This window comes from Panthera tigris, chromosome E3 (assembly GCF_018350195.1).
Source record: "Panthera tigris isolate Pti1 chromosome E3, P.tigris_Pti1_mat1.1, whole genome shotgun sequence".
NCBI classification, from domain to species: domain Eukaryota; kingdom Metazoa; phylum Chordata; class Mammalia; order Carnivora; family Felidae; genus Panthera; species Panthera tigris.
Window position 1 is genome coordinate 552,715 of NC_056675.1, and position 24,897 is coordinate 577,611.

The window sequence follows — 24,897 nt, forward strand, 5'->3', positions numbered from 1 at the left end:
TCTCTCCGCCGTGTGACGGCTGTGCCACATGCTGTTTGGTGCTGCGTGTGGTTTGTTCCTTTTTAAAGACGCCACCGTCGGGGCGCCTGGGTGGCTCGGTCGGTTGGGCGTCCGACTTCGGCTCAGGTCACGATCTCGCGGTCCATGAGTTCGAGCCCCGCGTCGGGCTCTGTGCCGACAGCTCGGAGCCTGGAGCTGCTTCGGGTTCTGGGTCTCCCTCTCTCTCTGCCCCTCCCCCACGCATGCTCTGTCTCTGTCTCAAAAATAAATAAACGTTTAAAAAAAAAAAAAAAAAGACGCCACCGTCTCCCGCACGGCCGCACCGTGGCCCCGCATGCTGCCGGCACTGGCCCGTCGCCACCCTTCGCCCCGGCCGCCCCGATGGGTGTGCAGCGTGGTCCCCGAGGTCTGCACCCCGCTGGCCGTGCGGCTCTCTCCAGGGCGACGCCCCCTCACGCCCTCGCTGGGTGGCTGTGTCTTACCGTTGGGTGTCCGGATTTCTTTCCTTTGTGGGACATGTGGTTGGAAAATTCTCTCCCGTCTGCAGGTTGCCTTTTCGTTTCCTTCACGGAGGCGGCTGGAGGACAAATGTTTTTAATTTTCAGGAATTCCAAGTAATCCAATTTCCCTTTTACGGATTGTGCTTTGGGTATCTGATCTCAGAGCAATTTCCTTGCTCGCTCGAGATCCCAGGATCTTCTCCTGTTTGCGTTTCTGGAAGTTTTAGCCTTCTATGTTTACGTGGAAGTCTGTGAGCTGTGTCGAGCTGATTTTTGCAGAAGGCGTGAGACTCGGGTCGAGGTGTTTTTGGCCCACGGAAGCCAGAGACCGAATCTCCCAGCACCTCCCTCCCTCAGCCAACAGTTGGTGTGCTTTTGTGTATTTATCCCAGTGTTTATCAGGGCCGGGGGTCCACCCAGCTGGGCCCCAGCCACGCCCTGACCGCTTCCGTGCCTCGCGGGGTCCAAGTCAGCCCCCAGAGGAGCAGAGAGGACCGGGGCCACCGGGGACAGAGAGGCCACCACGACCCCTGCGCCTGGGGTGGGGGGGGGGGCGGTGTGGAGCTCCGTCTGCGTGGCCACAGTCCGCAGGCCACGGAGGGTGGGGGTGACCACACAAGCTCAGACCCCTTCCCGGCAGTGGATGCCGTACGGAGCCCCTGGCACCGCCCTGGGGGCCGCAAGGGGGCAGGAACAATCGCCCAGCTTGTTGTCTCAGGCACACAAAAGTACGCTTTCACGAGCCCACAAGCCCGGGTCTGTGCCCGCCTGGTGCCAGAGGGATCGGGCCCAGGGCCCAGCTGGGGAAGATGCTTCGGGGGCCTTGGCCCCGCGGCAGGCAGCAGGGCCCAGCCTCTGAGGAGGGGCCCGAGTGCCGGGCAGCTCAGGTGGTGGTCGACCCTAGCCTTGGAGATGGGCACAGGGCTCGGCCCCACACCCAGCCGGGCCTCGGTTCGAGTTTCCCGCGGCCGCTGTGACAAAACGCTGTGCCTTCCTTCGGTGGCTCCGTGTGGCCCCAGGCCCAGGCCAGGAAGCAGTCTCAGAGGACGGAGGGAGGATGCTGCTCGGTGCGGCCTTGCAGACGGGGCGGAGGAGGGCTGGCGGCTACACAGCCACGAGCAGCGGCCGCCGTCCCCGGCCTCCGGCTGCTCATCTGCGCCACGGGGTCTCAGGGTTCTTCGCGCCCCTCTGCCTGCGGTGGTCAGGACACGCCCCGTGCCACGGCGCCCCTGACGCCCGTCACGGCCCCGGCCGCCAGCGGGACCCAGCGGCCAGAGCCCTGACCTCGGGGCTGCGCGCTGGGCAGTGACACCCCACGTCCCCACGAGTGGGAGTCACGTTTCTACTGAACGTGACTTCAGGACGAGGTCCTGACAGGCTCACTCCCTCGGGCCACTCGCGGGGGGAGCCCAGGCGTCCCCGGGAGCGTTCCCGCACCAGAACCGAGGCCTCCCTGCACATGGGGCGTGGGGGGCGGCCCCGGGGAGGCAGACCCAGCCCCCCCCGGCCTCCTCCTCTCGGGGGACCCAGGCCAGAACCACCTAGCTAAACCGCTCCCCAAGGCCCCCGATGTCTGGGGCTGCCAAACTTGGGGAATTCATTCCGCGGCAGGAGGGAACAGAGAGGCTCTGGGACCCAATGCCCACCCTCTGAGGGGGGTCCCTTGACACGCACCTCCGTCCTGCCCAGGGTCCTTCCCCCAGTCTCCCTCGCTGTCTCCCCCCAAACCCAGCCCCCCAGGCCAGGTTCCTGCCAGCGTGGGGCCCCCAGGCCGCCTCCCTTGGGGACACTCTGACATCAAATCAGGGCCTTCACGTGCCGAGCCACAGGACGAGGGGGCATTCTACTGGATTTAGGAAGATAAGAGTTATTTATAGACCTACGTCTCACAGGGTCAGATGTGTGACTTTAACAGAATCGATCGCAGAGAACATTGGGGCACTTCTGACATGGATAAAAGAAGGTCCGGGGATGTGGATGAAGGTCACAGACATCCGGCCAATTCCCACAGGTCAGTTTCGAGCGGCGGGGGCCAGGGCCCAGGAGGAGGCCGTCCCCAGGTCCGTACCAGACCCACAGCCGTGCACACATCGGCACTGCACACGGAGCGCGCCGGGCAGACCGGCAGCCACAGCAGCACGCGGCCGGCAGGCGCCCCACGCGTGCACCCTGAGCCGCGCTGCACGTGTAAATGCACGCCGGGGCCCAAGAACGCATCCCCAGAGGAGCACAGAATCTCTCAGGAGCCTTTTCTGATATTGCGAAGATGCTCAAATGGCAATACTTTGAGTACACACGAGGCCCCGGGTCGTCAGACTCACGGACACGGGAGGACGCGCACTGGGACCCACTCCCACGAGGCCCCGGGTCGTCAGACTCACGGACACGGGAGGACACGCACTGGGGCCCACTCCCACAAGGTCCTGGGGTTGTCACACTCACGGACACGGGAGGATCCACTCCCACGAGGTCCCGGGGTCATCAGACTCACGGACACGGGAGGACACGCACTGGGACCCACTCCCACGAGGTCCCAGGGTCGTCAGACTCACGGACACGGGAGGACACGCACTGGGACCCACTCCCACGAGGCCCCGGGCCGTCAGACTCACGGACACGGGAGGACACGCACTGGGGCCCACTCCCACAAGGTCCTGGGGTCGTCACACTCACGGACACGGGAGGACACGCACTGGGACCCACTCCCACGAGGCCCTGGGTTGTCACACTCACGGACACGGGAGGATCCACTCCCACGAGGGTCTGGGGTCATCAGACTCACAGACACGGGAGGACACGCACTGGGACCCACTCCCACGAGGTCCCGGGGTCGTCAGACTCACGGACACGGGAGGACACGCACTGGGACCCACTCCCACGAGGTCCCGGGGTCGTCAGACTCACGGACATGGGAGGACACGCACTGGGACCCACTCACTCGAGGTCCCGGGGTCGTCGTCAGACTCACGGACACGGGAGGACGCGCACTGGGACCCACTCCCACGAGGTCCTGGGGTCATCAGACTCATGGACACGGAAGGACACACACTGGGACCCACTCCCACGAGGTCCCGGGGTCGTCAGACTCAGGGACATGGAAGGACATGCACCGGTACCCACACACACGGAGGAGACAGTGGGGCCGGGGCTGGGGGAGCAAGTAGGGGTCCGTGTGTAACAGGACCGAGTCTCAGGGTGGGGACATGGAACGTTCCGGAGCCGGACGGTGGGGAGGGCTGCACAGCAGCGTGAATGTGCTCGGTGGCCCTGTATTTTTTAAAATGACGGTAAAGCTCACGTTATGTATATTTTTGCACCATAAAAATAGAAGAAACACCCTCCTCTGTTAAAGATTTCAGACCAAAGCCCAACGTGGGAAGAGGTACTTTGTGGCACATTTAATACACATGCAGCGTTGAAACTTCACGGTACGCGTAGGGGCTCAGGCATCACAGAAAATCCACGGGCAAAGGCAGGGCTGGCCGGGGTCGCCTCACACGGGCGGCTTCCCAGACGTGCGCAGGAAGGGCAAAATCGGGCTAACTGCACGAATCCTTCTCATGTCTGTCCCCAGGGGCCACCGCGGCTCTCTGTCCTGCCCCTGGGGCCTCTCTAGCTCCAGCTGAGGCGGACCGAAAGCACATTTAGGTGGGGATTCAATCGATCGTCGACCTGGGCCGGTGTGGGGCCTGTTTGGTTTTTATCTTTCCTGCTCCGGGAGGATGGAGGTTCAGAAAGCACCTGTCTCCCGGGGCAAGGGCTCGTGTCCAGTGGGGCACCGCCGGACAAGTGAGAAGGAGCCCCTGGCCGTCACAAGCATACCCAGAGCGTGTCTGGAAAACCCCTCCTCCCCCTCAGAAGGTCCCCAAGGAGCTGCTCTGCAAAGAAGCGAATATCATGCGGCCCCCAGCCTGACTCTGAGAGAACTGTGCTCCCTGGGTCGTGGAAAGCGTCCAACTCCTGATGTCTCCTTCCTGTCCCGGGTGTCCGGCCCAGCGAGGGTGACCATCTGGCACACTGGCCATCCCAGGGGCGAGTCTCTGGAAAGGTGGGGACGCACACTTGACCACATCTCTCCTCTAGGGGCTCCCGCCAGCCTGGGCCCCGGGGAGGGGGGGGGGGGGGCTCGCTTGCGGCCAGATGAGGCCCCCTCCTGTCTGAGGCAGGGGCTGCTTTCGGTCACTCTCCTGCCTGGCGTCTCCGACAGGACCCCCTGGAAACAGAGGATCCCCGTGGGATACCCCCTTTCACGTCACTGCTCCCCACTCAGACTGCAGCCCTGGTGGCCTGGCCCCTGGGGCACAGGGGCGAGCGCACGTCCCGACCCGGCCAGCCCAGCACCCCCCTCCCGCCCCGGGCTGGCCCGGATTCACAGCTGACTCCTGCGCCCCCAAGAGTCGGGGAGGAGTGAGGCTGGGTCCCACAAGCGGCAGAGGGGAAGGCCTGGGGGGTCTTGAGGGCCGTTTGTTTTTGAAACGCACGAGGTGACCGTTTTTTTCCAAACATGAGTCCGGAGGAAGGGGCGGCCCCGCGGACTTGGGGCGCCCGCCCCCACGGCCCGCGGACACGGGAACAGGCCAGCACACAGAAGTGGGGCTGCGGGGCCGCGGGGCTCAGACGGTGAGGGAGATGAAGCTGTTGTACCGCTGGATGTTCCTCTTGAGGATCTCGGAGCAGGGGCCCAGCACGCGCTCGAAGCGGGGCCGGTCCAGCTTGACGCACTTGAGGGGCCCCCGGGCCACCACGGTGGCCGCCCGGGGCCGGTTCAACAGCAGCGCAATCTCCCCTGCGGGCGAGCGGGTGGTCAGGGGCCGGGTCCCCAGGGCTGCTCCAGACGGCTGGCCCCCACTGGCCCCCAGCACGCGCACGTGCACGCACGCGAGGGCACACACACACACACACACACACACACACTGACACGTCACCCTTGGAGCACAGCTGGGCACCGTCCTGCCTCCCTGCAGGGACTTGGGTCACTCGGGGCTCCGGGTCATGCCCTCCCTGGGGACAGCCATGTCCGTTGAGGGTGTCCCGGCCTGCCCCCCACGGGCGCCCCCGCAACTCTCCACCTCAGGGCCCTTCTGGGGCTCCCCTATGAGAGGGCGGGGAACCCACACTCACCAAAGTAGTCGGAGGGCCCCAGGCGCCCCACCTCCACGTACTCTTCGTTGGGGGACCGGCGCTGGAGGACGGAGGCCGTGCCCTGCAGACGCCAAGGGACAGGTGAGGGTCAGCAGTTGGGGGGGTCACAGGCGAGGGGGCGTGCCCAACCCCCCCCTCCAGCTCCCGTCCGCCTGCTCCCCGGCTAAACCGAAGTCAGGCGTTTCCTCCTTGGAGACAGAAGGGTGTGAGGTCAGAGGCCACCGCAGGCCGGGCAGTGGGGAGAGTCTTTGGGGGCACCCCGGGCTGACCTCGGGCTAGCTCCCAAGGACTTGGCGCTCCAGTGGGATGGGCGTGGTCTAAGGTCATGCCCCCAGGGAGCAGCGGGGGCCCCTCCCGAGCGGGGGGTGGGGGGTCTGCAGAGGCTCAATGATTGACGAGGAGCCCACGGAGCCGCCTCACACGCGGGCAGGGATGTCCTGAGGCCGCAGATGGGCTCTGACCCCAGGCCCCCTCGCCTGCCAGGCGCCTCAGGCCAGTCCCCTGTCTGGGGAGCCCCCCGACTCTACACCTGTGAGGATCAGAAGTGAGGCCCGGAGCATCCAGCCGGCGCTCAGCCCTGCTCGGTGGATGTGCATAAACAGCATCACTCCTGCAGCTGAGCCCCGCGCGGCCGGGCTGAACGGCCTCCGGAATAACCGAGCCTCTGGGACAGGCTGCCGGCTCCTTCACTGCTGCCGAGGGGGCTGAGGCCCGGGGTGGACGAGGGCCCCTGTACCCTCTGCTGCCCCGGGGCACCCGGGCCCTCAGCCTGTCAGGCGCAGCCCCGTGCCCTTGCAGCACCGACACACGTGATCCTGATCCAAGGGGGGGCTCGGTTTACCCGGCTCAGGTCGCCGGCCAGGCCGGCTCCTGCCTCACCGCAGGCTGGGGGAGACGCCGTGAGAAGACCCTGCTGGTGCCGCCGTGCCTGGAATCTCCGGGCCCCGATCGGCAGCCGCCCCCCTCCCCCGCCGCCAGCAGCTGGATCCCCGCGCTCACCCCTGCTCCGGCCATGGGGCCGCTCGGCTCATGGGCGTCTGGCGTGTTTATGAAGCCAGCTGATGGATGGAGCCAGACGTCTAAACAGCAGAGCGATGCCGCCACTGCCCGGGAGGCGAGGGTGGCAGGGCCTGGAGCACACGTGCTCCCTGCCCAACCCCAGAAGGCACAGACTCCTGGGCTGGGAGCAAGGCTGAGGGGACTCACGGGCTCCGACATGGTCAGGGAGGCACAGGGAAGGTCACCCCGGCACCACGTGCGGGCCCTCCGTGCCCTGGGCTGCCGAGACGGGCGTGATTTTTCTCAGAGCCCCGTTGTGCCCACCTAATTCTTTGACACTTATGTCCTATAATGATGAGGTACGTGACCTACACGCCTTTCATTCCCATTTACATAATTTCCATTTTACAACTGGGATTGTTTTCCTCTTTCAAAACCCCAGCAGTGGAACTGGATGTGTCCCGTGTGTAGAATCAGTGACACTCCAGGCCGAGAGCGTCCGTTCAGATGCAAAGCCAGCTGCAGGGGCCTGAGGGCTCCTGGAGTATCTGTGAGGCAGTGGAACCAGAAGATGGGCAGCCGATTCAGTGGCCCAGACAGGTGTCAGGGCCCGGGGCTCACCCCTGCGTCCTGCTCTGGCGACCTCAGGCCCTCATGGTGGCACAGGAGCTGCCGCGGTTCCGGGAGTCGCCAAGTGTCTCCCCTTGCTATCAGCAGGCATAGAACCCACTGCTTCCTCCTGCAGCTTCTCTCCTCAGCAGGAAAACCTTCCAGAAGCTCCCAGCAACCTTCCCTCACACCACATTGGCCCAAACAGGTCGCACGCTCACCAAGGCCCGGCCGATCGGGTGGTGCTCACAGGAAGGAGTAGGGATGGGTCTGGGTGGGCCAGCACTGGTCGGGAGACCACCATCCACCGAGAGACCAGCAGCATTTCCTTCCCGGGGGCGCACAGAGCAATGGCCACGTGAGACGAGGCAGGCCGTGACCGTGGACGCTGGGGGGCACGTGCACACGGGTATGTCACCGTCCCAGCCAGACGGAAGCAAGGTCGTCACACATGAAGCAGGGAGAGCCCACGGCAAACACACGGCAGGGGAGCACCACTGTCGCCGGCCGCGGCCCCCGCCTCCTTTGTGGGTAGACGCGACCACCCTCTCCCGGATGGACAGATGGACAGGGCGTGTGCTGCCCCCCGCGGCTGTGACGTCGACCGCGGGCGCCAAGGCGAGCGGGCCCCAGGGCCACGTGGAGCCACCTCCCGGCCCAGAACGTGCCCACGAGAACACGCTTCCTTGCGCTCTCGGGCGTGTGGTTTCGGGGTCTCCTGATCTGGCGGTGCCGGCAGACGCTGTGGGTGTAGACCCTGCGCCCGCAGGGCCGCGGTTCCCACGACTCGCTGCCCAGGCTGCCGACGGGGCTGCACAGACACCCCCGGGGGACCGCCAGCCGGAATGTTCCGGGCCGGAGAAACACTTGCCAGAAGGCTAGACCGTACTCGTCAAATTCCTCTCTCAGTGACTCTAGGCCCGGCCCGAAAATAATCGGGTCTCGCCGAACGCGGCCTGGGAGGGCCCAGGAGAAGAGCGTTAGCACCGGCGTCAGGGGCGGGATTCCTAAATGACTCCCTCCTTTGGCGCTGTTTCAGTTTTAAAAACCAACGAGATTTCTGTGGCTCAGATTTTCTCCCGTGGGCGGGTGCGATGCCCACAGCGAGGGGAACCGGTCAGGGTGGCACACGGGTGGGCACGTGGGGGCGGCTTCTCCTCCAGGACCCCAGCCGCACACCCTTTTACTCATTCGTTCAGGGGCTCAGTGCCTGCAGAGCGACCCCCTGGGCCCCTGGACCCACCACCCCGGGCGGACGACAGGCTCGTGCGGGACCCGCGTCCGTCACACCCTGTACGCGCCCCTGAACAACTGAGCGCCGCCAGGCAGGGGCTGGAAAGCCGTGAGAGACGCACCGGCCCCACCTGAAGCCGCAGTCGGCCGACCTCAGCTCCGCGGAGCGCCGGCCACAGCCGCGGGGGGCCCCCCACTTCCCGGCCTCAGCCTCCTCTTCCACAGAATGGGTACAGGACCGTTCAGCCTCCCGGGGCTGGGGCCCGACCACCTGCACTTCAGAAGTAGCTCCATCCCCGTCAGACGGGACAGGTGGTCGTGAGGGCAGTGGGCGCTTGAATGAGCGGAACAGAAAACACCCGTGGCTGCGGCGTTCACGAGACATCCCCGCCCGTTCCTGCCTGACGCCCGGGGACCCCTGTGGACGCACCGCCGTCCGTGTTTGTGTGCTTATGCACAGGCGGCGTGCTGCACGTCTGCACGCGCACGGCAGTAACTGAGCCCGCGGGTGAGAGCACCTCGCAGACAGCCCCGGGCTCCCCCTGCATCGGCGAGTGGGCGCCCGTCGAGCTCCTCTCTGCTCCTCCCGAGGGGCCGGGCCGACTCTGCCGGAGCCCCGGTCCCTCCTCCCTGCGGCACGGCGGAAAGCCACGGGGCAAGGGCATCACACCCCGCGGCCGCCCACACCCTGGCCGGGTTCGCGCTGGTGTCCAAAGGTCACCCGTGAGGCCGGGGCCCCAGAGCGTGAAGCGCCACAAGCCTGGCTGCTGGCGGTCCTTCCTCCAAACCCACGGTCCGTCTCATGCCCCCCAAGTCAGGCGACGTCTGTCAGGAGCAGGGGGAAGTGGCCGGTGACCGATGCTCCAGCGGGCACACACGATGTCCGGGCTGCACACAGGCGGCCGCACCAAACGTGTCCTGGAGCATAACGGGAGGGGCCGGCGGGTCCCAGGCCACGGCCCCCTTCCCCCCGGGCTCTGCCCCCAACGTCCGGCCGGTTCCTCCCTGCCACCCGCAGCCTCAGGGGCACCGGGGAGTGGGTCCGAGGCTTCCTGGCCACACACGCCCTGCTTCGTGTGAGGGCAGGAGAGAGGGACCACCACCCAAGGCTCCTTCCAGGTTGGGGGTGGGGGGCGGGCAGCCCGCTGCAGTCCACTCTGGGGTCCAACGGTTCTGGTGCTCAGCCGAGCCCAACGGCCACCAGCCCCGTCCCCGGGAACCACCGTCCGCAGACTCCCTGTGCTGGCTGGCGGCCTCCACCCGGGGCACCGGAGCCACGGGTAGGCTCCTGTCCCAACGCCTCCCCGGTGGGTGGGCGACCCAACCCAGACCACACAGGGCACCGTGGCCAGCAACCACGCTCCAGCCCTGCGCCCGGGGTGAAGGCCTGAGCCAGAAACAGAGTCTGGACGTGCAGACCTTGGGGCGGGGGCACGTTTTCTGTCTGGGAGAAACATCCCCCAGACTTTCACCACGTCTCTGACGCTGATAACAGAAGCCAGGAAGAACCCGTCAAGGAGAAGGCACTTAGGGACGCACACGAGCCGCCGTGGGGACGGCGGTGAAGGGGGGGGATGGCGGGTGGGGAGGAGGCAATGTTTTCCTAAAGACTTGTCTGTGTCACCAGACTTGTTCCAGGAAGTGACACTTGGGTGGCACGATTTTGTTAATGTTTTGTTTTTCTAAGGCTCCCATCGGGGTCTAGCCTCGGCTTCCAGCAAGCTGACTTGTGTGGTGATCCAGAATGTTCTGGGGCAGACAGAGCCACACGACAGTGCACTTCATCCACGGCGGCACGGAAGGTGACGTGCGTGCCCTCACGCCCGTGTGCCGAGGCCGATCAGAGCCGAGGGCCTGGCCTGCCAGGTCCTGCCTGAGGGGTCGGCCAGGTGTGCAGGCAGGTGAGCTGGCGAGGGGGTCGTCGGGCCCCTGACGAGGAAGGAGACATCACAGCGGCCCACACGGGACGGGGCCTGGGAGGCCCTGCTGGCATCGGAGGGAGGCCGTCCAGGCACCGAGCGGGCACCGGGGTGGGTGGACGCAAACCCCTTGCACCCGGCAACCGCGCCCCCGGGCCACACAAAAACCGGCGGCTGGGTGTTCAGGGCGGCTACGCCCACAGCAAGCATGCTGCCCCTGAGCAGGCGAGCGGCCACGCGGGGTCAGGTCCAGACGAGGGGCCGCGATTCTGCGCCACAAAGGACTGCATGCGATGACCAATGACCTGGACGGCACGCTGTCTGATTCCACCGACAGGACGTCCTGGAAGAGGCGGGGCTACGCAGACAGAAGACGGGGGCTGCCGGGGCTCAGGGCGGAGGGAGGAGCAGGGGGAGCACAGGGGACTCTTAGGGCGGCGAACAGCGCGAGAGACACGGGACGGTGGACACCCACAGAACGTGCACCCCCCCAGAGGGACCCTCCCGCGAACCGTGGACTCCGGGTGAGAACAGCGTGTCAGTGTGGGGTCACCGACTGCGACAAACCCACCATCTGGGGGATGCCGAGAACGGGGGAGTCCGGGGGGGAGCGGGGAATTACGGGAAATCTCTGTCCATTCAGCTCAACGTTGCGGTGAATCTAAAACTACCCTAAAAAATGAAGTCTCGGGGCACCTGGGGGCTCAGTCAGGTGAGTGTCTGACTCTTGAGCTCGGCTCAAGTCGTGATCTCATGGTTTGTGGGATCGAGCTGACAGCTCGGAGCCTGCTTGGGATTCTCTCTCCTGCTCTCCTGCCCGCCCCCAGCTTGTGAACACTCATGTGTGCGCGAGCACTCTCTCTCTCAAAATAAATAAATAAACTTAAAAAAAAATCAGATCTTAAAAATCAGAGAGAGAGAGAACTTCTCTGAAATCCTGCTCTCTCTTATTCTGGGGGTCTGGCCGACGAGCCAGCAAGCACCCGTGACCTCGGGCAGCCCCTCGCCAGGCCCGCAGAACAACGGTCTGGGCCAATCGCTATCCCCGGATGCGGACCGGAGGCCACTTCCCTCTGTTGGTTTCCGTCCGCAGAACGTTTCCTGCACCTCAGGCCCCCGCCCCGACCTGCCCAGCACACCCTCCCTCCGGTGAGACCGTCCCTGCTGCCTCCTGGCCCCAGGGCCCCCAGCTACAGGGCCCTCCTGCCGAGGCCCGGCCCTCCTCCACGCGGACCCAGGGCCAGTCTGTGCCAACGGACTGGGACCACTTCCCTCCTTGGCAAGTAAACACGGAAGCACCCGTAGCTGCTGTCCCCGCCCCGCCTCGGCCTGGCACGCAGCAAGGGCATGGCACCAGCCCAGCCACGAACGGCCCTGGGCACAGAAGGACATGCCCACGGGGGAGGTCTCCTCCCTATCCCCCAAGATCCCGGTGAATCGTGCGTGCCCACCAGCCTGGTCCGTGTGTCTGAGGGGCCAACAGGGCCAGTCCCCGGACAGACCGTGGCCTCGGGAGCAGTGGTTATGCCTTCGCTCCAACACTGTGGACGTTTACAAAATTAACTTACTAAGAGAGCAGATGAACCAAATCTGGAGTTTCCGTGACAGTGCCTCCCCAGCCGCCAGCCGGTGGGCCTCAGGGGGTCCTCCTGGGCATGCAGAGTCAGGCCCGCCCACCTCCTTGCCAGTTCTGGAGACCAGGAGCCGGGAGTCTCAGGGCCTGGAACGGCTGGGGGCCTGGCCAGTTCTGCACCCGCTCGCCCTCTCTCTGCCCGGAGCCCAATCCCTGAGGAGGCCTGGACGTGGTGGGTCCCACCTGGTGCGCCTGCCGGCTCTCTGGGAGGGAAGTGGTCTAGAGAACACGGGGCCACGCCCACCCCACCGGCAGCCACGGGTCAGGCCCTGGGAGGACCCAGGGGCTTTGTACTCTCCGGGTCTGTCGGCCGGGTTTACCAGGCTGACCTCGCTCATCCGCTGGGGATGTTTTCAAGAGCTCTGGGGGTCTGCTGTCGTGGGGATTCAGACACAGCAGGTGCGCGCACAGAGCCGGGAGGCCACCTTGCCCAGGAGGGGCACTGCTCCGGCACAGAGACCCTCAGGGCTCAGGCGAGGCCCCCGGTCTTGCAGCCCAGCCCTGCCTTCCCGGCTGGGCTCCCACCGGACGGCAGGCGTTCATCACTCACCAAGGGTCTGTAGGGCCGTTTCCCGCACCTGTGCAGGGCAGGGGGTCTCCACCAGCCTCGGTCACACCTCGGGGACCAGCAGAGAGAAGACGAATAAGCAAACCCCACGACCATCTTCCAAAACGGAGCGGAGACACTCAGCCAGGCAAAGGCATGAGGGCGGGGGCCCGGCCCCACTTACTGACTGGAGGACGCAGAGCCCCCCAGCCAGGGCCCCCCAGCCCATGCTCCTCCCTACGGCAGCCGCGTCTGCAGGCGCCCAGGGCCCTGCACCTGCCCGGCACCCGGGCCTGGGCCTCAGGGCCCCCCCGCCCCCCGCACAGACACCTGTCTATCCCAGAAAAGCCGACAGGCACGTCAGTCGGGGTTCTCCAGGCAGACAGCCAATGGGACGTATATGCGTAGAGAGACGTCGAGCCCAGGAATTGGCTCACAGGACAGTGGGGACCGCGAGTCCAGAATCTATAGGGCCGGCCGGCCGGCCGGCAGGGGGTGTCTCCCCGGGGGGACACGCGGGTCTTTCTTCTCTCAAGAAAAGCCTTCAACTGACTGGCTGAGGCCCACCCCTTCACTCAACATCAGCTCATGTCCGTGCTAGTCCCATCTGAAAAATACCTTCGCAGAAACATCTAGACACCCGGGGACCGCGGCTTGCTCAAGCCGACCCATCAAACTGACCCTGACCGCAGGGAGCCGCGGGGCCGGGGCCCCTGTCCCGCCATCTCCCTGTGCGCAGACCAGCCCCGCTGTGCGGGGGAGCTCACAGGCAGCCTAGGAACCGGGGGTTAACCCACTCCACTGTGTGCGTGTGCTGTTCGCCAGCTGAAAGAGGACAGCTCAAGCCAGACTGGCCACACGCCCGAAAGCTTCCACAAGAACATAGGCCACCCGCGCCTCGCCTCGCCCCAGGCCTGGCCTGTGGGGGGGCGGGGTCTCTTCTCGTAAGGAAACATCGGCCACAGGATGGTCACTGGGGTTTCCAGAAGTATCCAACCAACGGAACAGCCCTCGGAGGGAGAACGGCCGACCCAACAAAACGCACGAGTAACACTACCTTCTCCTGCTTCGTCCCACGACAGTCTGGGTCGGCTCGGGTCAGATGGAGGCTGGCTTCCCCACCCGAGGCACCACTCAGACCGGGGAGCCACCAGGCAGCTCGCTGGGTGCTGTGGGGGAGCGAGGCTGGCAGGCCTGACCCAGGTGTGGCAGCTGTAGCCAGCGGGCCGCCTCTGGCCGTGTAGCAAACACCCAGGAAGCTGCATTTCAGGCTGAGAGCCTCGATTCCGTGAACCCTGGGATCCCACCAGGACCTACCGGACCTGGTTGATCACAGAGGAAAAGGGGAAAAAAATCCAAGTTGCCAAGGAGACAACTTCAAATACATTTCCAGGAGGGTCGGGTTACATTCCGGAGACGGTGCACGAGCCCCTGCCCCCATCCACACGGAGGACGTTCCTGCACGGGGCCCCAGGCCCAGGGCAGGGCCCAGTGTCACCGTCACCCCACCGCCCTCCCTCGGCACCTTCTCCTGGAGACCCCGCAGGGAGCCACACAGGCCTGCCCCGGGCACAGTACAAGACCCAGAAAGGTCCCTCTGCGTCGTCACCCATCACCCTGTGTGAATCACAGAGGGCCGTGGCATCTCTGGGGCCCTAGACAAGAATGAGGGGTGCCCGGACCCTCTGGTGGGACACACACGTGTGCACCCATCACGCGGGAGCAAGGAGCAGGACCCCGGCCACTGGGATGCAGGGCGGACGCTTGCTGGCTGTGTGGCCTTGGGCAAAGGCCCAGCCCTCCCCTGCCCCAGGAGGGACGCTGGCCCCTGACCAGGCCTCCCTGACAGGTGCCTGGGGGCTCACACAACGCCCCGGCGCATCCTGGGCTCAGAAAGTCCCAGCTCACGACATCGGGATTAACAAACCAGGTGACCACTCCCCTCCCTGGAGCTGTGTGAGGGCCCCCCACCCCCTCGCCAATCTGTGCCCGTCACACGCGTTTAATGCTTTTTTTACCCGTGTCCTTGGACCCGGCTGGGAGGTCCAAGCCTTAGTCCACAGCAAATGATGGACAATTGTGTGGGCTGGCCAGAGTTACTCCCTCAGCTCGGAGACCACGACCTCTGAGACCATGAACCTCAAAGCCTGCGAGGCCGGCAGGCCAGACACAAGGGCCGGGTGGGGACTGTGGCTAACAGGGGTCCTTTCCCACCCCTCCAGTCTGCCGATTGTGGCTAGGTGCCACACATTTACAGAGAAGTTAGATTCCAACTGCGACGAGAAAGACCTTGATTTTTAAACACTGGTAATTAATTCAAATGTTTTAAAAAACCACCACACAGATGAATACAAACGCACCTCTGAGCCAAAGTGGCCCTGTGAGCACCAGCTTCTTATTAGTGAGTTGAAACCTAGGGCAGGAAAGGATTTGTGCCTTCAAGCCGGCACCACACCCTCCCCTTGGTCCCAGGTCATCAGAGGAGGGGCTCCACACGTGCACCCCTCACGGGGACACACAGGCGGTTTCAGGGATTGGTGACTTAGAGCCACGGTCTGTCCCCCTCTCACCGGCCGCTCTCACCTAGGCACCTGCTAAGCCCGGGGACCACGGCTGCTCTCTGGAGGTGCAGTGGGCTGGACACCCAAGGTGGGGCGTCCTGTGCCCGGAGCTCAGGGCCCCACTGATGAGCTGAGCCGTGTGGGTGTCTCAGCACGGCCACTGGTGCCAGGAAGGAGGCGCCCCCACGACCAGCCTGAGTGTCCCAGTGAGTCAGACCCCACTTGTCCAGGAAGCAGTGAGGACCCTACGGTTGGTCACATCCAATGCAGATTTGGGGGTGGGGTCCAACGAAGTGGTGGCTGGAGGGACCCCCCTCCACCCCCTCCTGGACCTCATGTTCTTAACCGGGAAATGCCAGGCCCACACAGACCCAGAGAGGGTGTCACGTCCGAGGCCACAGCAGAGGGGACATCACCCACCAGCCCCTTTGAGGAGCAGGACAGGACCTCAAGGGTCTCCCCCCACCCCCAAGCTCGTCACGGGAGGAAGAAGCCGGCGGGCACTCCCCTGGGACCGGCTCCACTCGCTGTCGACCTAGAATCAGAATTCATTCCGTTTTCTCCTTCCTTCCCTCTCCCTTCAGAAGGACTCGTGACTCACGCAGCTGAGAACTGCTGGGGCTGGGGTCCTTCAGAAAGATTCACACGGCTTCCAGGGAGCCTGGGGTGAAGGAGCCGCACGCGCCCCCCACCCGCAGGCACCATGTGTCCCCGGTGGGCGGGCACGGGGCTGGGACGGGCGTGGAGCCTGGGGGGGGGGGGGTTGTGCCTCCGGTGCCCTGGCAGACCCACCTTCCAGAAATTTCAGGCGGGTGGCGGAAAGGGACCCTGACACGCCCTCCCGGGAGTCTCAAACCAGATCTGTGTTTCCTGTCCAGGTCTCACCCGTGCTGTTCGTGCTTCGTGTGCCGGCAGAGAGGGCTCCGCATCTCACCGGCACCGACGACCCGGCAAGGTCCCCTCTTGTTTTGTTTTTATTTTTAAAAACGTTTATTTTTGGGCGAGAGCGTGAGAGTGTGCGAGCAGGGGAGGGGCGGGGAGAGAGGGGGAGGGAGGGTCCCAAGCCAACTCCGCACCGTGAGCACGGAGCCTGGCACGGGGCTCGAGCCCACGAACCGCGAGACCGTGACCAGCCCCGGACCAGCCCCGGACGGCTGTCGAGAGTCAGACGTGCCGACGGAGCCCCCAGGCGCCCCTCCTTCGCTTGTTTTGGACCCAGAAAGTGGCCACGGGCACCGAGCAGGGCGTACTTTGCTGGCCGTGCAGAAACTCTGGACAGCGCCGGGCCCCGCGCCGCCCTGCCGAGGCCTCCCTCTCTCCGGTGGCAAGATGCACAGCTGAAGAATGTGTTTTAATGAGCATGAACGTGAAATCCTTCCGCCCCTGAGCGCCACGGGAGGAGGAAGCGAGCCCAACAGGCGGCGGCATACTTGTGGCCCCGCGTAATCGGTGCTGCCCCCCGCGAGGCGGGCCCCCCATTCGTTCCGGGCAGCGTCTGGGTGGGGGCTCACCCCGGGGGTCCCAGCCCAGCACAGCCCTGGGGACGGGCAGCCACGGCAGCTGCTGGCCTGTGTCAGTGACAGGCGCGAGTGTGGCCGACACGGATTACGGCCCCAGCGCCAGCTGTCGCCGGGCCTCGTAAGAATGACTCACGCGCCTCCAGCCTGGGAACCGGGAGCCACTTTTAAGAACCAACGTCCTCGTCTGAGATCCTTGTAGATGGGCGCATAGTCGTGAGAGGCAGCACGGAGAGATGCCACAGACCTCTTTGTCCGCCGGTGACAACGCGCCACAGAACTTGAGGTGCCGCGCCACCCAGGGTCCCGACGTGGGTTCCGACTCTCCACCCCCACTGCGCACACGCTCGTATTCAGCCCGGCACAACGTCCTCCCGGGGCACCGCACGCCTGGGGACCCGACGCTGTTTTCCAAGAGGAGAGTCTCGCTTCCGACTCTCCAGGGCGAGAAGACACGACGGCACGGCGTGAGGCCGTTAGCGGGGCAGAGGGCGGGGGGCTCGGGGTCGGCACACGGGAGCAACGCAGACGGGGCCCCCGTGAGGGCGGCACTCACCTCCGTGATGATGAAGAAATCGTCCCCGGGCTCCCCCTGGACCACGATCTTCTCCCCGTCCTCAAACTGCACGGGCTCCAAGGCGTCAGCCACGGTCAGGCGCTCCCACTTCTCCAGCGACTCTAGAGTGGGCGACAAGGGGACCGTCACTGCGGCCTCGCCCCTGCCCTGCACCCGAGCGCTCGCTCCGCAAGTGCCGTGGATCGGCTGCGAGGCACCCGGGGCGCGTCTGTGCGCTGGGAGGGCCTGGGCGTCGCAGCACTAAGTCGGGCCCGGGGGGGACCCGGCCAGCGTGCCCGCCGAGCACTGAGGCCACGACGCGGTTTAACGCGAGCCTGCTGGGAACCACCACCGGCTGGGAAGACGCTTCATCACCGCTCAGCTGCGAGGCTCGGCACGGCTCGCCTTCCGTTATTTCGGGTCAACACACTTAATTCCAACTCACGCTTCTCCGCACAGCTTGCAAGTCCCGTGTCCCCTGCCGCCCCTCCCCACACCTCCCCTTCCTGGTCACTGTCCATCCCTAGCCCTCAGGAAGGGAAAAAACACCCAATACGCCCCATACGCTCCTTCTGTAAGAAAATAACGACTGCCTGATTAACTATTTCTTTCTCGGCAGAAGAAACCTCCCCGGCCTAGACTCCTCAGATGCTGCTTAAGTGGGTCAGCGGCTAAAAATACAAAGCAAAGCATTTATTTTAGAACTAGGTTAGGAGCGGGATTTCTCCACTTTAAGACGCCTGCCAGTGCTTCTCGTAGCAAAGGACCGGCTTTCGGGGAGCCGTCAGTGCACGCGCCCCACCGGCCCGCCTGGAAAGGTCTGCAAGGCCAGTGGGACTGCTGGGGAGTCAGGGCCCGGGCGTTCCCACGCAGCCTCGCACATCCACCGCCGGGGACCGAACAGAGCAGCGGCCTCAGGAGCGGCACGAGCGGTGCTCGTCGGGGGTGGGCGCGCGCGGGCCGGCCGGCCGGCCAACGCGGAGGTCTTGCCCGTGGGTTCCGAGCGACAGCCACGAGTCACGCTGCTGGGGAGACATCTGTCCCCGCGTGTCTCTTCAGCAGGTTCCTCGTTACACCTGAAACGTGACGCTCCGAGGCCTGAACGTCGACTCGCGAAGCTGCGTCCCGTCAGAAGACGCCAGGCGGTTTCTGGGCCCCGATTACTGAACGGTCTCTTCTCTGAGGCAACTCAGGAAACAAGCCCCGGGAGTGGTTCTTCTGCTGTGCACAGCCCGACCCTCCAGGCAGCACGGGCCCCTTTCCCGAGTGGGACGGTCAACACCGCACCCGCACAGGATGCAAACGGAGGCAGGCGTCCCTCCGCTGTCACAGACGTCCTGCAGCCGGAGCCCGAGAGCCAGCAGGCGTGTGGCCTGCAAGCAGGACACGGGGAGGCCGGGGTGGCTTCTGCGCTCACACCCCCCGGGGTTCCGCCACGTTCAGTGCCCGCCAGGGGCCGACTCCTGTGTCCGTGCGCACAAACCAGAACCCCCGGGCCCCGGGCGCACCGTGGCCGCCCACGCTCCTTCCTGCCGGGGGCAGGCTGCCCAGACCAAGGCCCCCCCACCTTCCGATGCCGGAGGGCTCTGTGCAGCCGGGTGACTGAGGGCCAAGGGGTCAGTCTTGGGGTCGCTCTGCCCGACGGCCACGGAGAAGTGCTAGCTGGCAACGGGTTCATCGGAGGGAACAAAGCTTCCGCGTGCAGCTGAGCAGAGCACTGAGCGCGCCTGGCACACAGTAAGAGCAGGAGGGATCGGAAGGCGACCGGGGCGCTTGGGCTCCGAGGGAACGGGAGACGGTGAGGGACCAGGGGGCCCCAGGCCCGGGGATTTCTCGTGGGGCTAAAGCACCCCTCCTCCCAGCCTCCGTGAGACCCCGAGGACCCGCGCACGAGGCTGCCGAGTCTCACGTCGCCGAGTGCGACGCTGACCCATCAGCACAGCACCCCTTCGTATGACGCGCCCAGACCAGGCACCTGCAGAGACGGGCACAGGGCCTCCCCCGGGGGTGACAAGAAGGCTCTGGAACCAGGGAGTGGGGGTGGGGGCACAACCCTGAGTGCAGACGCCCCGAAGGTAAAAACTCTGGGACAGTGGATGAACTTTTACCACAAGAGCACGAGGAAAACCAGACCCTTCTCTGTTCGTTTCGCGGGACTTCAGAGGGTGTGGGGTCGTGCCGTGGCATGCGCCCCAACCCCGGGGTCAGACGTCCTGCGGCGCCCTCCCTGGCAGGCCTACTTGATTGTTTTTGGTTAAGTTACTCAGATTCGCTACAAATAAGAAACAGAATGAAGCGAAAAGAATGTGAAAAAGTGCAGAATGCCACCCTATGTCACATCGCCTGGCCGAGTGTGTCTCCAGTCGTAGAGCCAGACGGGAGGGTGGACAGAAGACGGTCACAGCTGCTTTTACAAACATGACCACCAGGCGCTTCCAACGTAAAGTCTTAAAGTTTACTCTGCCTGAATTTAACACCAGGCAAAGAAACCAAGAGTCTCTCTCTGTCTCTTTCGAGGTAAGATACCTTCTTTTCCAAAACATTCCCCTAAAAGAGATCACGAAAAACACTGACTCAGTGGTCAGGTTTCACACACATTGATGCAGATGGAACGCCCACTCTTTAGGTCCAAAGGGGTAGAAAACAGGCCATTTCAATTTTTCTTGATGTTTATTCATTTTTGAGACAGAGAGACAGAGCACAAGCAGGGGAGGGGCAGAGAGAGAGGGAGACACAGAATCCGAAGCAGGCTCCAGGCTCTGAGCTGTCAGCACAGAGCCCGATGCGGGGCTTGAACTCACGGACCGCGAGATCATGACCTGAGCCGAAGTTGGACGCTTAACCGACTGAGCCATGCAGGCGCCCCAAAAACGGGCCATTTCATGTGGCTTGACTTGACACCCTGAACTGCAGGCAGGCTCAGTGTCGAGGGAACAGGTAGCCCCGTCTGGCCTCCCTCCCGTGTTGGTTTTCGCTCCCCGGTGTGGGCTGAGAAGGAGCGGACACACCCATCCCGTCCAGGGTCTTCTGAGCCTGCCTCCGGGGCGCTGGCCCTCCTGCTCTGGGTGCCTGGGGCCTGGCGGGGGCTGCCTTGTGCCCTGCCTCGATCGAATGCCTCCGTGTGGCTCTGCCCCTCCTCTGCCCACAGCAGCCACACCCCCGGGGGGCTCTCCTGGGCTCGGTGACGTGCCCTCCCCGGGGACCTGCTCCGCGCTCGATCTCGTCCATCCGTCCTCATTTGGAAAAAAAGTTATCAAGACAGTAGCTCACATGACGTAACCCAGCAACATCCGTCCTGCGCAAAATCACGTGGTTTTGTCACCATTGCTTCAGATCCATTTGTTAAGGTTTTAAAATTTTTAGTTCGTTATTATTGAAGCGTGGTTGACCGCAGCGTCACTGATAAAACGCCAGTGTCCTGCACAGGGCGCCCAACCTGACTTCCGCCTCCCTCCCCGCGGCTACGACGTCCCAGGACCCGGCGGCTGGTCTTCCGCTTTTGCCGCAAGATGGCTTCGCAGGCCCTGCTGAGCCGGGACCGTCTGCTGCTTTCTGCCTGCCCGCAGCTCTGGTCACTCGCTTGACTGCCCTCCACCCCAGAGGACGCGGCAGGCCTCACGCCGTCTCCACCGCCTGGATGCCAAACACCGCGGTCTCTCTCTGCGCCCTCGCGAGAGACTCCCAAAGGCTGTAGGGCGGGGGGGAGGGGGCACCGCTGAGCCTGCTCCTCCCGCGACCCTGCGGACCTCCGAGGCTTGGCCGGAACGCGTCTCTCCAGCTCTTTCCTCTTCAGGCCGCTGCTCTCTGGGCGGACGTGTGTCCTAGACGAACCCTGTCCTGGATTTGATTTCTGTTTCTGTGGCCGTGCTCTCTTCCTAACTGGGTTCCTTCCGTGTGTGGCTGGCTCTCAGCTTTCCTTGGTACTTCCGGCACCTATCCCAGTCCCAGTCTGTTCGGCCGCGGTGGCCTTTCCCCCCACGCGTCCACGCTTGGTGCAGGGGGTGCGGGTGGGGCTTCCTCCTGACCTGCCCCCCAGTCCTCTGCTGGAAGGGCAGGCGGTGGGCCCCCCCCCCCACCCTTGTCTCTGCAGCCTGGACGGCGGGCCCCGGGCAGAGGGGAGCCCAGCTGGGAGCCAGGGCTGCTCCGGTGCCGGCTCAGCCCGGCGTCCCTACAGGCTCACGCCGCGCAGGGAGGGGAGCGCCCCAATCCTGTAACCTCATCCGCGAGCCTCAGCCCCAGTGCCGGACTCACACCCAGTGGGTTTTGTTTGCTTCTTTTCCTTCCTTGCCCCAGCACGCTCTTGGAAAAGGAGAACACCCTTCACTCCCCATCCTCACCCAGAAGGCCATGGGGACCGCTGCTGGACGGTGGTTTCCAGAGGTTCCCGGAGGCTCGGCACTCCGCTGTCCCTCGCCCTCCCAAGCGGGGCCCCGCCCGTGGGCGAGTGCTGCCCTGCGTACTTGCGTTTCACTTGATTAAAATGGGACAAAATGAAAATTCGGTTCCTCGGGCACACCGGGCACAGGTCAGGTGCTCAACGCAGAAAGGACCATCACCACGGCTGAAGGTTCTCCCTGACGGGATCGGCCGGCTACAAACGGTGGCCCCTGTGTATGTCACAGCTACTCCAAAACACTGAAGACTCTTGCTGGTGAGAGGTCTGTTGACAGTGCTGGAAATCGACTGAAATGCAGCCAACGTGTTTATCAGACCACAGGGCAAGAAAGGGCAGTGGGTGCACCAGGAGAAACCCGCTTGGGAAAAGAATACAAATCAGGCCCGGGAATGCTCGACACCGGGGACCACGTTTACTAGAAGAACACGAGATGGGTCTCGAAACTGACGGATACAGAGGAAGGGCTGGCGGGGACACCGAAAGCAGAGGGACGGACAGGCAGAGCACGCGGGACGAGGGCACAGACGGCCCAGGAGAGGATGACGGCGCCCGGCGGATCAGACACAGAGCTCTCGGTGCACGTGGACACACGCATACACGTGCACGTGTGAGTGTGGCTGTGTGCACACGTGTGTGAACGTGCCTCTGTGAGTATACGCGTATGCACGTGTGCAACTGTACCTCGCGGGTGCATACGCGTGTGAGCGTGTGTGCGAGCATGCCCGCGTGGGTGCATACGTGTGAGCCATGCCTGTGTGGGTTCACACGTATGCCTGTCCCAAACCCACACGTCACCCGGAGGGCTGAACCTTCCAGGCACACGGGGAACGTGGAAATGGCTGGACCCAGCAGGCAGGACTCAGATGAGACCGGGGGAAGCTACCAGCACAGGCTCGCGCACGGGGTGGGGGCCACTGACCCAGGATGGAGACCTTGCTGAGAAACTCCTCGTACATCTTGCGTTTTCTCAGGGTGCTGCCCTGTTCCAGAGAAAGAAGACAGAAAAGAAGGTGGGTCTTTGTGCCTGAATCATGTTGACATTTCCAAATTTCCCCAAATGACTCTGAACTCTTAAAAGGAAACCCTTTGACCATTCCATGTCCTGCAAGCCCCTCAAAGACCCCAGCCAGCACCTCCTCCAGGCAGCTGCGCCTCCCCTGGCCGCCGACAGTGACCTCATCCAGCCCGGGCCAGTGACTGGTCCACACGACGAGCACCCAGCCAACCAGAATCCTGCACTGGGGTTTCCACGTGCTCAAGGCAGATGTCCCCAAGGCAGGATTGCAAGGGGTACTGTCTGAGCCGGGCTCACCGCACCCCCACCCTTCCCCCCAACACACACACACACACACACACACACACACACACACACACCTGGAGAGGCTCTGGGGCTGGCGGCAGAACTGAGTGTGTGATACGCTAAGGAGGGAGTAGCCGACATGGGTCAAGTCCCCGGGCTGGTCGTGCCTGAACCTGGGGCCTGGTGAGAAGGGCCAATGAGTTCCTTCTTTCCCAACCAAGTGCTGGCTGAATAAGATAAAACCAGCAGACAGGGCCCTGTCAACCTCCGCGTGAATTAGAAATGAAAATCCACTCCAAAAAGTAGAACCGGAACACGAACTGGAAAAGGGCACCCACTTCCTCAAGTACGCATCCCAGCGAGCTGGTGGCCTAAGTGAAGGAGGAGGCGGCCCAGCCTTCCAGCAGCCAGCGCCAGCCCGGCAGGTAGAGAGCAGTCTGGACTTTATCCCCTTGGCCTGCTGCCCAGGGCCTTTGCACAGTGTACACACTCCACAACTGGACATGGCTACGCCACCACTAAGTCCTGTTAAGCACTGCACATTCAGAAAACGGGGACATGCTCTCCACCGGCAGAGCAGCAAGCCTGGTCTGGTTAAATTCAAACGGCCTCATCCATCACCTGGGACGTGGAAAGGATGGGTCGACCACAGACCCGACACCTGGTATGGAGAGAGGAGGGAGGAGGACAGCGACGATGACAATGTGCTCGGGCCAGGGCAGCAGCAGAAACCCAAAACGCTCAGGCCCACCTCAACCTCGCGAGAGTCCCGTGAGACAAGGGCACGGTTACCCTCATCCCCAGATGAGGAAGCAGGCTCGAGGGGCAAGCAAATGCCTAGACTGGGATCACAGGAGCAGGAATGAAACCCAGGCTGGGTCCTACGCATCCCAAAGCTTGGTGACGATGCTGGTGATCGTGGCCGAGGTGATGGTGATGATGATGATAGCGGCGGTGGTGGTGATGGCTGGGTGGACGGTGACGATGGCGGGGGGAGCAGTGATGACCTTTACCAAGTACGGTGGTGGAGGGTGGAGGGCTGATGGGGAGGTTCGGGAGAGTCCCATTCCACATCCACATCACCCATAACCTCCCATGCTCTCAGACCAGCCTCACCACCTCGGGGCCTCAGTTTCCCCAACAGGAGAGCGGTCGGTCAGCACCACATTCTCTGCTTCTTCGACCTGGGCTTCTCCCTACCTTCCTCCAAACTGCCCACATCCTCGCCTCAGCCCAGAAGGCTCCTCGTCTGCTTCCCACTGAGATGCAGAGGGAGAGCCATCAGCCTCAGAATGACCCCCCCCCCCCCCGCCGCCCCACCATCAGAGATGGGGCTGGAACCTCTGCAAACAGGCCCTCGCAGCTGCCCAGACGCCTGATCTGGGAAGAGGTGAGCTCAGCTCAGACGTCCTCAGTGCTGCTAAGACCAGCGCCTTGAAGGATCAGCTCTCTCCGTGACCCTGGGGTCGCCACCAGTCTCCACTCTACAGGGAGGTGTGCAGGTCAGGGAGCGGTCGTAACCTACTCGTGGCCACTAAGAGGCGTGGTCGGGGTCAAAGCAGGATGTCGATGTACGATTGGTGTTCATGCCACAGAGATGGAGACATGCTGGGCATCCTCTCCCTGCAGAGGGCACCCACTGCGTGCGGTCCTGGACCGCGGTACTCTGGGCATCACCCCTCCCTGGAAGGCACCCACTGCGTGCGGTCCTGGACCGCGGTACTCTGGGCATCACTCCTCCCTGGAAGGCACCCACTGTGTGTGGTCCTGGACCGTGGTACGCTGGGCATCACCCCTCCCTGGAAGGCACCCACTGTGTGCAGTCCTGGACCGTGGTACGCTGGGCATCACCCCTCCCTGGAAGGCACCCACTGCGTGCAGTCCTGGACCGCGGTATGCTGGGCATCACCCCTCCCCTGAAGCGCCAGGCCGCCCGGTGGCTGAGCAGAGCCGGGACCATCCAGCCCTCAGCCTCCGAATTCAGG

At 64.1% G+C, this 24,897-nt stretch overlaps 1 protein-coding gene across 5 annotated transcripts in view; it reads right to left on the reverse strand.

Annotated features, from left to right (window-relative positions):
- Positions 1-3,880: 3,880 nt before the first annotated feature.
- Positions 3,881-24,897, reverse strand: part of PRKAR1B (protein kinase cAMP-dependent type I regulatory subunit beta) — a 117,113-nt gene continuing 96,096 nt past the window's right edge. For 3 of the 5 annotated variants that reach the window (XM_042971370.1, XM_042971369.1, XM_042971368.1), the window contains exons 8-12: positions 22,532-22,592; positions 17,217-17,338; positions 5,622-5,703; positions 5,145-5,286; positions 3,881-4,540 (exon numbers count right to left, since the gene is read on the reverse strand). In XM_042971370.1, coding sequence (XP_042827304.1) covers positions 4,396-4,540; positions 5,145-5,286; positions 5,622-5,703; positions 17,217-17,338; positions 22,532-22,592 — 552 coding nt within the window. In that variant the 3' untranslated portion in view covers positions 3,881-4,395. Of the gene's footprint in view, positions 5,287-5,621; positions 5,704-16,957; positions 17,065-17,216; positions 17,339-22,531; positions 22,593-24,897 lie in introns of those variants that run through there. The other 2 variants (XM_042971371.1, XM_042971373.1) reach the window with 2 other exon arrangements.